The sequence below is a fragment of the Thalassophryne amazonica genome, chromosome 2, assembly GCF_902500255.1.
Source record: "Thalassophryne amazonica chromosome 2, fThaAma1.1, whole genome shotgun sequence".
NCBI classification, from domain to species: Eukaryota; Metazoa; Chordata; class Actinopteri; order Batrachoidiformes; family Batrachoididae; genus Thalassophryne; species Thalassophryne amazonica.
Window position 1 is genome coordinate 12,753,253 of NC_047104.1, and position 14,940 is coordinate 12,768,192.

The 14,940-nt window shown below is 41.0% G+C and overlaps 1 protein-coding gene across 1 annotated transcript in view; it reads right to left on the reverse strand.

Annotated features, from left to right (window-relative positions):
* Positions 1–14,940, reverse strand: part of LOC117522313 (low choriolytic enzyme-like) — a 50,229-nt gene that overhangs the window by 22,262 nt on the left and 13,027 nt on the right. The window contains exons 6-8 of the mRNA XM_034183712.1: positions 11,503–11,681; positions 9,360–9,441; positions 1,385–1,509 (exon numbers count right to left, since the gene is read on the reverse strand). Coding sequence (XP_034039603.1) covers positions 1,385–1,509; positions 9,360–9,441; positions 11,503–11,681 — 386 coding nt within the window. The remainder of the gene's footprint in view (positions 1–1,384; positions 1,510–9,359; positions 9,442–11,502; positions 11,682–14,940) is intronic.

Sequence of the window (14,940 nt, forward strand, 5' to 3'; positions counted from 1 at the left end):
AAAATTACTCACATACTGCAGTTAGTATGAAACTCATTTATTCATTTTCTACCACTTATCCGGGTCCAGGTTGTGCTGGCAGCAGACCAAACAGCCCAACCCACACTTCCCTACCCTTGGTCAAGTCCTGTAACTCTTCCTGTGGGATCCTGAGGTGTTTCCACGCTATCTGAGAAATATAATCCCTCTGGCGTGTCCTGGGTCTTCCCAAGGGCCTCCTCCCAGTTGGATGTGCCTGGAAGACCTCCCTACGGGGTCAAGATAGTTGAGCTTCACACCTTGTACAGGAGTGTAAGCTCAGATACCTGATCAAGCAACCTCATTTCTGCCACTTCAATCTGTGATCTTATTCTTTCCGTCATTTCCCAAAGTTCATGACCATAGGTGAGGAAAGAAGCATAAACTGACTTGTAATCTGAGAGTCTCGCCTTCTGGCTCAGCTCTTTCTTCACTACAACAGTCTGGTACAACATCCATAAACCATCAGATGCAGCCCAAATCCGTCTATTGATCTCATGGTCCAATTTGCACCCACTCATGCACAAGACCACGAGATACTTCAGGCAATAACTCTTCCCTGATCCAGAGGTGACAATCCACCCTTTTCTGACAGAGGACCATGGTTTGGAGGGGCTAATTTTCATCTCAGTCGCTTCACACTTGGCCTCAAACCTGCCCAGTGCACATCGGAGGTCACTGCCTGAAGAACAGAACTGACAAAAAGCAGAGCTACAACTCTAAAGTCACCAAACTAAACATCCTCCATTCCCTGGCCGTGCCTTGATAAATTCCATCCATGAACATCACGAACAAGACTGAGGTCAGATGTGGCGAAGTCCAAAACCCACCAGAATTAGGTCCTACGTAACGCTAAGAATACAACCTCATCTCCTGCTTTGGTGATACAGAAAATGGATCATGCGTTGCAGTGGTTCTGGTAGCCCATAACCTGCCAGTGCCCCCCACGGGACACCTCAAGAGACCCGGCCCGTATGCCTTTTCCAAGTCAACAAAACACATGTAGACTGGTTGGTCTACATGTTGGTTCTACTCCAAAGGGTCTTGGGACTGGTTGGGAGATGGACTAACCACTCTGCATGTTGTTGTCACACAGAAACTGAGAAAATATTTCTACTTACTCTGAGCTGAGGAAGAATGGAACTCATTTTAGTTGTTTACCACTGAAGTTTTTGTGCAGTTGAATCTGAAATTAATTCAAACACACAACATGGTAAGTGAAATATGGACAGATGACATCATTATGCAGTGTTGACATTTTGACAGTACAAAGTTCCAGGAAGATCCAGGATACTTGCTGAGTTGCTGAGTGACAGATGAAAGAAAGAAAATACTGTATGCAACACAAGTAACAACACAAACGTACTGCAGCTGTAAAGGCGGTTAACCCGAAGGATGTCCACGGGACTCATCTGAGTCGCTCTGCCGATTGCTACGTCACTATCAGGGATGGGAACGATGGTCGGCTGGCGGTTCCTCGAAAAAGCGTACCTATGGAGGAAACATACCTTCATAATGAGTTTTTCAGCTGATTACTGAACATTAATGTGTGCTGACATAACTACAACAGTGTTGCGAAGCGCCTGCATTCAACAACCTCCTAAGTTGCATTAAGCAAAAGTCGTAAAATTTCTTCAAAAAGGAACCCATTCCAACAAAGACATGGGAAATATCAAGTTGTCAAAAGACGGCTTTCCTGACCATAGCACGAGATGGCCAACTGTCATCGACCCCCACCACTAACAGGATTTAAGATTCTCTAAAGTGCATTCCTCATGGAGCTGTGAATCCCTTTATCAGTCCAAAACCAGATGTTGCCAACTCCTTTCTCATCTAAAAAGCACAGACCCCAGAAAGACCTACTTTTTCCCAAAGTCTAAACTCTATGTCTTTACAACAAGATTGAAGTAAAATCATGCCACAGACGAACTGCCATCAACTTAGAAATCACACTGCAGTTTGTCTGGTTCAAATTGATGCAGAATTGACAAATAGAATATTTTACAATGAAATCCAAAACCCAGTCCCTTCCAGTCCATGAACCAAGAGTGACCACTGTTGGACAAATTGGGGAAGGGCAGGTAACTAATTTGTACAGTATTATAAAGTTTAACCCCCTTTAAAAAGTGTACTTTGCTTTTGTAACCAGGAGAAAAAAAAGAGGAAAAGGAAACAAACGTGATTGTTTAACCTCACACATGAAATCTGGTATTTTGTGCTCGGATCATAGATTGTAGAAAGTTTATCCAATGTGCTTTTTCATATATCATCGTGTGTGTGATAGTTCTAAGGACATTGTTTACTAGAGTTTTGCAATATAGGACTTCCTTGGTTTGTAAGCGGGAATTTAAGAATAACAGATGCTGATTTATTATAAAACTAGACAAAGGAATGAAGAAGAAAACTACAGTACCCAGAATTCTTGGGGGGGGTGGAGCTTTTAACCCTTTAAAAGCAGGCGCCATTGGGGAATCGCCCTCTTGCTTCTCTTCTCTTACGCAATGCTCTTACCCTCCTCATCTCTTCCTCTCTTCTTGGGTCTCGAGACGCTGCCTAGCCGTCCAAATTTTTTTTTGACCCTTTGTCTACAACCACGTGCTGTGTAAACCTTATTTCTTGTTTGTGCATGCCAACAAGAAATTACTTTTTCCTTTTTTCTACAGATAAATTTTGCTCAACTTTTGTAAAGTGAAATACGCAGGTGCATGTAACTTCCTTTTGCAATTTTTCAAATTAAAACCTTTTTTCTTCTTGAACTCCAAATTTATCTAGCAAACATTTTTCTTACAAAGTCAACTTTTTTTGTATCGAGTTTTGTGATTTGATCCGGCTTCCAAAAGACGACAACGAACGATGAATTTTTGTTTTGTTGAATAGAAAAATAAAGACACTCAAGCCTTTATTCTGATGATCCCAGACTACAAGCACTGCAGAGATAAAAACATCCAGGACAGCTGAGACGTCAACAGCGATTTGAACCACCACCGCAAGTCACAGCCTAACAACAAAAAGCGTCCCCAGTAACCACGAAACTGGGCGGGGTGACCGGCAGAGTCTCTGTCAAGGTCCCTAAAGCAGCTGTGTGACAGACGGATCATAGACTGAAAACGAGACGATTCCCAGTACATAACCTACGGAGACTGATCTGTACAGCGCCTCCAAAGTAAGACTGGGCTACGGTGTCAGATAAAAAAAAGAGTGGCTTTTATTTTAATTCTATTCACCTTCATTAACAATATCTCCCGTTAATAAATACTAAAGTAAATTCCCTGCTGGTTAGGACGAAATTCATTCTTAAACTCCTGCAACTAAACCAAATTAACTGAACGTCATACAATAATTGCTCAATGAAATTCATCATCCTCAGAGTGCTTACTGTGATATGTCCTGTTATTTAACTCCTGCCTGAGTTAAATAGATATCTAAAACATGTGAAGTTGTCTGTGATTTTGTATGTTTTACAGAGGGGGTCGGACTTGACATGTAGAACATGCGACTGTAAGATTAGAGACTGATTTTAATATTTCCTATTGACTGACCCTAAAATCATAGATATTATAACCTGGCTATAATATCATTCAGTCATTTGTGGTGTCCCAGTAGTCGATGTAAAATTATCCACAAGTGATAATTTCAACTATCCTAAAACACATATTATATTCTTCTTGATGCTACAACAGCAAACTGATGACAACCAGTCAGCAAAGCAAGACACTTCATTTCGCATCATAGTCTGTGGTATAAAAATTAGGGATGTCCACATCATGGATTATTTTAGCCAAGGCCAAAATATGGCAATCAGGTATTTTGAAGGCCTTGCATCAGTCCATACATCTGTGCTCAGCATAAGTCCAGTCCTTTTACTGCCAGGGCCTTCAAATTCTCAGGGAACATTCTTGGGACACAGACCTTGGACAAGTTCAAAGATGGCTAACGTTGACATTATGCTCATATGGCCGATGGTAATTTAGCATTCCATGATATTTTTCTATTGCCCCTGATTTATTTAATATTGAGTGTCCACCAGTACCAAGTGCTGATCCAATACTTGTACTTCCCTTAGGGCCCCTTCACACATAGTACGAATATGTACAAATCAGGGCAAATCACAGCGGAACAGCTCGTATGAGCTAACCACGAAAACATCCAGCCGACAGGCAGGTGTGAACGATGCCGCTGCAACGGTTTCATGCACGCGGGAACACAGTGCCAGCAGCTGTGAAAACCACCAATGGGATTCGAACCTGCAATTTCCAAAAGCTCTGATTGCCAGCCAGAAACGTTACCACTGACCTACCATCACTGTCCTGTGAAAGGTGTGGGAAAATGTCTGATATCAAGAAGGACATGGACGTATTTAAAAAATACAACCACACACCATATAAAACACTGCATTTTATTGAATCCCTCTTATCAAGCGGGCAATACGAGTATGATCCGTCTGTTACTCTGTAGACGACCCATGGTCACAGATGTACAGTCATGAAATGACATGAATGAGAAGCAAGGTGCTTTTTTCATGTCCACATCTGCTGGTGGCATGTCCAGCCGGCTCCCGCACGTGTCCTGCCCGACATGGGTGTCCTGTGGATGGCGCGCTGCATGGCAGACACCATGTCATGTGGAACAGAGCTCACGTGGGTGACATGACATTCAGATCGCCTTCTGCATGTTACGATCTGACGGTCCATTTCACCTAGGGTAGCCTGTCAATGTGTGCGCTGTGTGTGTGCTTGCTGCAGCCCATTGCAACAGCAATATATGTTTTTATATATGTCCACGTGAGGACAGCAAGCAGACACACGCGTGTCACAGTGGACAGTTGACAGTTCATGTTCGTCCAAACATGGTACGTGTTCTCCAGCTGGGATGTCCAGAACCAGAGATCTCCGCAGCGGCTACTCTTGGTGGACACACTCCCTGTCAGTTCAGCGCACACACCAACGTGTCACTGTGTTTGCAAAGCCACACTCATGGGGGCACTCAGACAAATTTCACATCTAGCTTGAAAGTGATCATCTGCTGACTGTTTTCGTGATGATAAGTGTGACTGGCCACAAGTGCTATGTGAGCGGTGTTAGATGTTCGTGTGTGTCAACTGGAATTTGGCCGACACCTGCCGCGAGAGGGTTCGATGGGCTCTCACAGTGCTCACTCTGTCTTTCAGCCACTGGTGTGTGCAAATAGTTGTAGCAACAGGTGTACGAGGCGTTGGAGGCAGCTATGATTTTACACATATTGCATATGACTCCTGCTTCATGCGCAATTCAACCACAGTCGTACTATGTGTGAAGGGGCCCTTAATACAGTTGCACCAAGCAGAATTCAAGCACGTTAAAAGGACATTAATAGTCACTTTAACAACTCTACCACGCATTAAGACAAAATCCAAGGTGCTACATAAAGGTTTTATTCATTAATTGTTGTTTATTTATTGTTAAAAGTTAAGTACATTTTCATGGCTCATCAATTCCACTAAATGCACAATTGTATTTGTAAAACCAGGACGCTGGGTTGTAGTGATTGAACAATGTTTCAGTTTTAAAAAAACACCCTCATTATTATTATTATTATTATTATTATTATTATTATTATTATTATTATTATTATTATTATTATTATTAATGTATTATTGTTGTACATAGAAAATGTCTGAAATGGAGGAAATTGGATATTTACAGAAATGGGGCAGTTTTTTTAATGCTTTGCTTCTCTGGCTATGACCCTGTACTACAGTGCATCCAGAAAGTATACGCAGCACTTCACTTTTCCTACATTTTGTTATATTACAGCCTTATTTTTATTTTTATTTATTTATTTTTTTTGGTGGTATGTTTTTTGATATTGTTTTTACTGTGAAGCTGTGTGCTATATAAATAAAACTGACATTGACATTGACATTATTCCAGAATGGGTGAAATACACTTTTTACTCAAAATTCTACACAATACCCCATAATGACAATGTGAAAAAGGTTTTTTTTTTTTTTTTTTTTTTTTTTTTTTAACTTTTTGCTAATTTATTAAAAACAAAAAACAAAGAAATCACCTATATATAAGTATTCACAGCCTTTGCCATGAAGCTCAAAATTGAGCTCAGGTGCATCCTGTTTGCTGGTCACTCTACCATAAAGACATGATTGGTGGATTGCTGCAGAGATGGTTGTCCTTCTGGAAGGTTCTCCTCTCTCCACATAGGAACGCTGGAGCTCTGACAAAGTGGCCATCGGCTTCTTGGTCACCTCCCTGACTAAGGCCCTTCTCCCCAGATCGCTCAGTTTAAATGGGCAGCCAGCTCTAGGAAGATTCCTGGTGGATCCAGACATCTTCCATTTACATTCAATGGAGGCCGCTGTGGTAATTGGGACATTCAAAGCAGCAGAAAAATTTCAGTACCCTTTTCCAGACAATTCCTTTGACTTCACGCTTGGTTTGTGCTCTGACATGCACTGTCAACTGTGGGACCTTATATGTAGACAGGTGTGTGCCTTTCCAGATCATGTCCAATCAACTTAATTTACTCCAGGTAGACTCCAATTAAGCTGTAGAAACATCTCAAGGATGACCAGTGGAAACAGAATGCACCTGAGCTTAATTTTGAGCTTCATTCAAAAGCTGTGAATACTTATGTACATGTGATTTCTTATGTTTTAACCCAAGTCCATCAAATATGGCCATCGAGTATTGTCCATCTGTCCATCTGTGCTCAGCATAAGTCCAGTCCTATTACTGTCACAGTCTTCAAATTGACAGGGAACATTTTTAGGACACAGACCTCGGACAAGTTAAAAGATGGCTAACCTTGACCTATTTTAAGAGGTATTTAAGGAGTCTGTACCTAATTGTATGGTATGATCTCACGGATGTTATTTGGTGACGTCACTTCCTGGTGTTGCTAGCTGCTAACTTTGCTTCGTTTTGGGCTAGAAATAATAACTTTTCATATATTATTTAAAAGCTAGCAAGAAATAAACACTTCTGAAACTGAAAACCCCGAGTGTAACTTGATAACACCTCTGGAAGGATTTACAAAACAGTTAGCAGATGGTGATGTCACTTTCTAGTTTCACAAGCTGCTAACTTTCCTTCGGTTTTGGCTAGAAATAACACCTTTCTCATATATTCTGAAAAAGCGAGAGAGAAATAAACACGTCTAAAACTAGATACACTGTTTTTGGAACCTAATACAACCCCAATTCCAATGAAGTTGGGATGTTGTGTAAAATGTAAATAAAGACAGAATACAATGATTTACAAATCCTTTTCAACCTATATTCAATTATATACACCACAAATACAAGATATTTAATCTTCAAACTGATAAACTTTATTGTTTTTGTGTAAATATTTGCTCATTTTGAAAAGGATGCCTGCAACACATTTCAAAAAAGCTGGGACAGTGGTATGTTTACCACCATGTTACATCACCTTTCCTTCTAACAACACTCAATAAGTGTTTGGGAACCGAGGACACTAATTGTTGAAGCTTTGTAGATGGAATTCTTTCCCATTCTTGCTTGATGTACGCCTTCAGTTGTTCAACAGTCTGGGGTCTCCATTGTCATATTTTGTGCTTCATAATGTGCCACACATTTTCAGTGGGCGACAGGTCTGGACTGCAGGCAGGCCAGTCTAGTACCTGCACTCTTTTACTATGAAGCCACGCTGTTGTAACACGTGCAGAATGTGGCCCTGAAAAATATGTTGCTTGGATGGCAGCATGTGTGCTCCAAAACCTGGATTTACCTTTCAGCATTGATGGTGCCATCACAGATGTGTAAGTTGTCCGTGCCATGGGCACAAACACATTCCATTCCATCACAGATGCTGGCTTTTGAACTTTGCACTGGTAACAATCTGGATGGTATTTTTCCTATTTTGTCCGGAAGACACGACATCCATGATTTCCAAAAACAATTTGAAATGTGGACTTATCAGACCACAGCACACGTTTCCACTTTGCATCTGTCCATTTCAAATGAACTCAGGCCCAGAGAAGGCAGCGGCGTTTCTGGATGTTGTTGATGTATGGCTTTCGCTTTGCATGTTAGTTTTAACTTGCAGTTGTAGATGTAGTGACGAACTGTGTTAACTGACAATGGTTTTCTGAAGTGTTCCTGAGCCCACGCAGTAAGATCTTTTACACAATGATGTCAGTTTTTAATGCAGTGCCACCTGAGGGATCGAAGGTCATGGGCATTCATTGTTGGTTTTTGGCCTTGCCGCTTACATGTCAAAAGTTCTCCAGATTCTCTGAATCTTCTGATTATATTATAGATTGTAGATGATGGAAACCCTAAATTTCTTGTAAATGAACATTGAGAAAAGTTCTTAAACTGTCAGACTATTTTTTCCTCGCCCCATCTTTGCTTGTGAACGGCTGAGCCTTTTGGGGATGCTCCTTTTATACCCAATCATGATGCTCACATTTGGTGTCCTCAGTTCCCAAATGCTTATTGAGTGTTGTTAGAAGGAAAGGTGATGTAACACTGTCCCAGCTTTTTTGAAACGTGTTGCAGGCATCCATTTCAAAATGAGCAAATATTTGCACAAAAACAATAAGGTTTATCAGTTTGAACATTAAATATCTTGTCTTTGTGGTGTATTTAATTGAATATAGGTTCAAGAGGATTTGGAAATCATGGTATTCTGTTTTTAAAATGTAAAATTTTACACAACATCCCAACTTCATTGGAATTGGGGTTGTAAAACCTCTAAACTGATTTACAAGACAGTTCGCAGATGTTTGCGTACACGCTAAATTTTGCTAACTCACAACTAAACTGCTATGGAGTAAAATTTGTCTCATTAATACCTCAAAATGCATAGAGGGTGATCTACAAATAGTCCTTGATGTGCACAGCTTCCGCTTTTCTCAAAAGTTCATATACGAGTATGTGCACACGCAAGGTCCTCTGCAGATGCCGTTAAAATGTAAATATTGTTTTAGATTTATTGTACATGTTTAACAAAGACTTTTGTAAATTGTACATAAGACAATATTATCTCAATAATTAATTAAACAACTGCAAATTATAAAGAACACAATGCTCGTACGGCAGAGGGTATTTCAGGATTGCGTTATATTTTTTATTTTTAATACTTTAGCAAAAAAAAAAAAAAACATTTTTGGCAATCTTTAGAGGGTATTGTGTGTAGAAGTTTGAGAAAAAAAAAAAAGAATTTCATCCATTTTGGAATAAGGCTGTAACATAACAAAAAGTGGAAAAAGTAAAGCACCGTGAATACTTGACAGATACACTGTGTGTTATTGTATCTTTTCATAATTATACTTTGCTACCTATTTTTACTTAGAATATAAATGGGTGGCTGAGATGTTACCTTCCATAGTGCATGACAGAGCCGTAGTCATATGGTGTGTCAAGATTCCTTGTTGCGATCTTCCGAAAGTTATATTCCAGCCCTGCAGGGGAATCACACGCACAAAAAAGGTTTGTTTCATTGGAATTTGTCCAGTAATAGAGATGGGCAGTGTGTTGGCCAAGCTTGTATCCAAATCAGAAGGTTGCTGGGTCAAAACCAGCCATACCTGTTCTCCATGTAATGTGGAGTTGGGCCAGGAAAAGTATTCAAGGTAAAACGAGTGCCAAAGAGAGGGAAGCCAAAAGAACGACTAATTAATTGCTGGAACTGAATCTTTCCAGTTGCATCTACAGTATACCTGAGCACAGTTCCATTACTTCTCCACAAGTTCTAATCAGTCTCATAGGATCTGACAGGCACCTTCAAAGCAGCAGAAAAATTTGTGTTCCTTCTCCAGATTTGTACCTCTAGACGATCCTGTCTCGGAGGTCTACAGACAATTCCTTTGACTTCATGCTTGGTTTGTGCTCTGACATGCACTGTCAACTGTGGGACCTTATATGTAGACAGCTGTGTGCTTTTCCAAATCATGTCCAATCAACTGAATTTACCCCAGGTAGACTCCAAATAAGCTGTAGAAACATCTCAGGGATGATCAGTGGAAACGGGAAGCACCTGAGCTCATTTTTTTTTTTTTTTTTGCTTCATGGAAAAGGGTGTGAATACTTATGTCCATATGATTTCTTAGTTTTTAAATTTTAAATAAATTTGCAAAACCCAAAAACAAAACAAAACAAAACAAAAAAAAAATCACGTTGTCATTATATGGGGTATTGTGTGTAGAAGTTTGAGAAAAAAAAAGAATTTTGGAATTTTGTATTAAGGCTATAACTTATAAAAATGTGGATTTTTTTTTTTTTTTAGCAAGTGTAAGAACAATGCAAATGTTCATGAGCATAAGATAAAGAACTACATGTACAGTAGGCCAAAGTGAGTGGTGAGCATTATGCATGCAGATGTGCACAACACATTTTACTGTAGCCGGTGAAGGGAGAGTAGAAGGCAAGACAGAGATTCGACATCATGATGTAAAGTAAGTCCCTTCGGCTGCTCTCTTGTTTACACTCGGGGTCGCCACAGCAAATCCAAGGTGGATCTGCATGTTGAATTGGCACAGGTTTTACGCCGGATGCCCTTCCTGACGCAACTCCACATTACATGGAGAAATGTGGCAGGGGTGGGATTTGAACCCAGAGCCTTCTGAACTGAAACCAAAGCGCATTAACCACTTGGCCACCATCCCTGCTATCATGATGTACACTGTGATTCTTTAAAAATTGAAAGGTGTGCAAAATATGCAACATTGTGCAAAAAGAGGTGTTGGGATGTTGAGTAGGCCATTTTAAAGAACACAGCGATAATTTAAATATGTGTATGAAATGTAAAAGAAATACAAGAATGTGCCAAATTATGTCACTGAAAGCATAGACTGTACTACGTGCAAAACAGACAATGTCTAGGTGTGTGTGTGTGTGTGTGTGTGTGTGTGTGTGTGTGTGTGTGTGTGTGTGTGTGTGTCTGTGTGAATGAGTGAGACGGGGGAGGGGAGGTAAATAAGATTTATTGCTGAGGCTGATGTAGAGGGGAAGAAGCTGTTTTTTGTGTCACATGGCTTTGGTCCCAATGGACCACAACTCAGTGATGGGTAATTCTTCAAAAAGACGGTGACCAGGATGGGATGGATCAACCACAATCTTCTTAGCATGTTTTAGGATCTTGGCAGGGTACAGGTCGTGGAGGAATGGTAACATAATGGTAATCACCTGCTCAATAGAGCAAATGATACACTTCATTTTGCCCTTGGACTGGTTGCCATCCAGCAACAGTGGTGGTCCTGGTGTGTCATGGATGTGGCAGTGTGCGTGGCACCAGTGCATGTTCCCAGACTTGACTTGTATCGATTCTGCCCTTGTCCCGTGCCGTGGCACAAGTCTACCAGATGGTGATGGATGATTAGAGGATGGGACGTGATGGTTATGTAGAAGTTAACCATCATCTTCTGAAATGATCACTTGATTAAACTGTCAACCTTCTCCTTTTTACTACAAGTTCAGAATTCTATTTTATCCAATTCTAAATGGTAAAAACCTTTGTGACTTACCTGGAATGACATTCTCTAACAGGATGCGAACATGCTCATCCCTGTCAGATCGGGTTTGTTCGTGGTTGAAGCCCAGAGCATGGAGCAACTCGTGCTGGATGATCGAATGGAAAACACAACCTTGGCGGCTCAGCGACACTGTCTGCCCACCACCACGACGACCAACAAATGAGTAACACCTGAAAGAATGTGAAAATGGCTTACCCAAACAAAAACTGACAGTTAGTAAATGCAGCAGTTATTAAACATTCTAATCCAATTACATATTTTTCTGGAAATCTGATTGATTAATTGTGTAAGATTTCAGACGGTATAATATCGGGTGTAAGGTCGCAAAATATTTGACTGTTTCACATTTAATGTATTACTCCACGCCCTGACCCGCCGCACGCGCTGCTACGCAGATGCCAATAATGGCGCTGTTAACTGAGAGCGAGAGAAAGTTGTGCACCAACAATGATGCCGAAATGGGTGAATTTAAGGTACCATATGAAAGTATTGATGTGGATTCTGATACAGAATTATCTGTATCAGATAATATGTAATTATATTATCTGTAATTATCTGATACAGAATTATCTGTATCAGATAATTCTGGATTTGATAGATTTTCACATTTGATGGATTACTCTGTGCCCTGAGCACTGTTGGAGCGACACTGCCTCGACAATAAGTCTCGCCGACCGAATTACCTCCAGAAAAATAAACTATGCAAAAGATGGAATTAGATTAGAATGAGAATAACCCCCTTGTGCCTGATAATTTGCAGACGTTCATGCTGGATTACGGTCATAAATATCCGTAAAACTCTGTTTTACCAGCTCCGTTAACATGTCGCCGGTAAAACTCAATTTGTGACTGTATAACCAGCATCCTTTTGGCAAACTCCAGGCAGGCTGCCATGTGCCTTTTACAAAGGATTGGCTTCTGTCTGGACACTCTATGGACACTCTACCATACAGGCCAGACTGGAGGATTGCTGCAGAGATGGATGTCCTTCTGGAAGTTTCTCCGCTCCATTGGCTATTGGGGTCTTGGTCAACTCCCTGACAAAGGATACCCCCCCCCACTTGCTCAGTTTGGATGGGCGGCCAGCTCTAGGAAGAGTCCCGGTGGATTCAAACTTCTTCCATTTACAGATGATGGAGGCCACTGTACTCAATGGGACCTTCAAAGCAGCAGAAATGTTTCTGTACCCTTCCCCAGATTCGTGCCTTGAGACAGTCCTGTCTCGGAGGTCTACAGACAATTCCTTTGTCCTTTGTCTTCATGCTTGGTTTGTGCTCTGACATGCACTGTCAACTGTGGGACCTTATATGTAGACAGGTGTGTGCCTTTCCAGATCATGTCCCATCAACTGGAATGACCCCAGGCGGACTCCACTTAAGCTGTGAAACATCTCAAGGATGATCAGTGGAAACAGCATGCACCTGAGCTCAATTCTCATCTTAATGTCAAAGGCTGTGAATACTTATGTACAAGTGATTTCTTAGTTTTTTACATTTTTAATAAATTTGCAAAAAAAAAAAAAAATCACTGTCACAAAAAAAACTGAATTAATCTATTGTGGAATAAGGATGTAACATAACAAAATACGGAAAAAGTGGAGCGCTGTGAATACTTTCCAGGTGCACCGTAACTAAGGGCCCTGTCCCACTGGCGTTTAGAAGGATTTGCGTATGGATTGCGCACAAAATTGTCCTATATTCGCCAAACATCCGCAATATCCGTGTAACATACCTGTATGAGTTGGCCATCATCCGAACACGCCCGTGATCATCCACAGAGGCATGCATGTTCGCAGCCAGGATTTTTGAGCCGTTCAAAAATCTGAATGCGGATGACATCCGCCTTACATACTCCATATATACTCAATTCATACACAATACATATTCACTCTATGCGCTGTATATCTGCCGTTAACCGCTGATATCCACAACTGACGGGGATTTGCGGCTTGACAGTGGACTGGGACAGTGTGTAAAACAGATATATATCATGCCCATCATGTCCACATCACAAACTAAAATATGTTGTAGCGAATGCAAAAAATTGGCCACGAATAAAGTGTTTTTATTACATCTGCTTTGCAGCTGATTTGTGGACAATCTGTGAATGCATAACAAACATGTCACGTAAACCCAAAGTACTGTATGTGGCAGAAAGTGACATACCTGCCAGTCAGTGCCGGTCCGGCTATGTAAATCCGCAGAGACGTAGCTGCTGCAATCCAGGACTTTTAACACCAACAAAAGGAAGAGTTGCTGTTTATCCACAACTCACTAAAAAAAAAAAAAAAAAAAAAAAAAAACACTGTCTCACACCGTGAGCGGCTTCCCCCCTCCTGCTCCCCAAACTCATGAACAGTTAACCCTCGAATGACAACATGAACATTAACTCTGTGATCAACTTGTCTAATTCCAGCAAATGCTCCAGAGCCTGTATTGATGGTGTGAATAGTGATGCCGAAAGGCCCCAGTGCACTTATTTTATGACCGCAATGCAGATGCCGTGCACACGCAACACGTGCGCGATGCATTCATAATACATCCGTAATACTGCCATGATATTCGCAATGTGTCGGATCAGTTTCCTCACTACTTGCGTTATATAACCGTGATTGTTCATCATATATTTGATATATTATTAATATATCCGTAATTCATACTGGGACATTTGTCATTTTTGGCCATTTTTGTTGCGGTTGACAACGAACGCCCGCAATTTGTATACTCAATTCATGCGCAATTAATCCTCTCCCCAGTGGGACAGGGCCCTAACACAGCAGATGAGAGACAGAAAGGAAAAAGGGATGGAAGTGGTGGAATCTGAGCAACTGTCCTGCCCAAAGAATCTTGTTCATGTTCTTCACAATCAAGGTGAAAACACACACACACACACACACACACACACACACACACACACACACACACACACACACACACACACACACACACACACACACACACACACACACACACACACATACAGAAATGCCAACTATAGGAAATGGACTGCATTTATGTAGTGCTTATTCATCTGCATCAGAAGCTCAAAGCACTTCACAGTTATGCCTCACATTCACACCGATGTCAGGGTGCTGCCACACAAGGTGCTCATTACACCCCAGAAGATGCCCATGGAACCTTACTGATTTTCTCTGGTCTGAAGCTCAACGCTTAACCACTAGACCATCATCCCCCAACTACATCAACATCAAATGCTGGTCTTGTCTGAAAATGTTTAAACATCACATTTAAAGATCACCTGCATTTTTTTAAAATTGAAACATATAGGTGGTGTTGTGTTGGTGCGACTCGACCTCAGTGCAGCCTGTGATGCAGCTGATTATTTGATTTAGCTCAATAAAAATTGAAAATCTCTTTCACCAGAATCATATTTAGTCCAAAAGAGGAAGAATGTGTCACCTTCATCTAA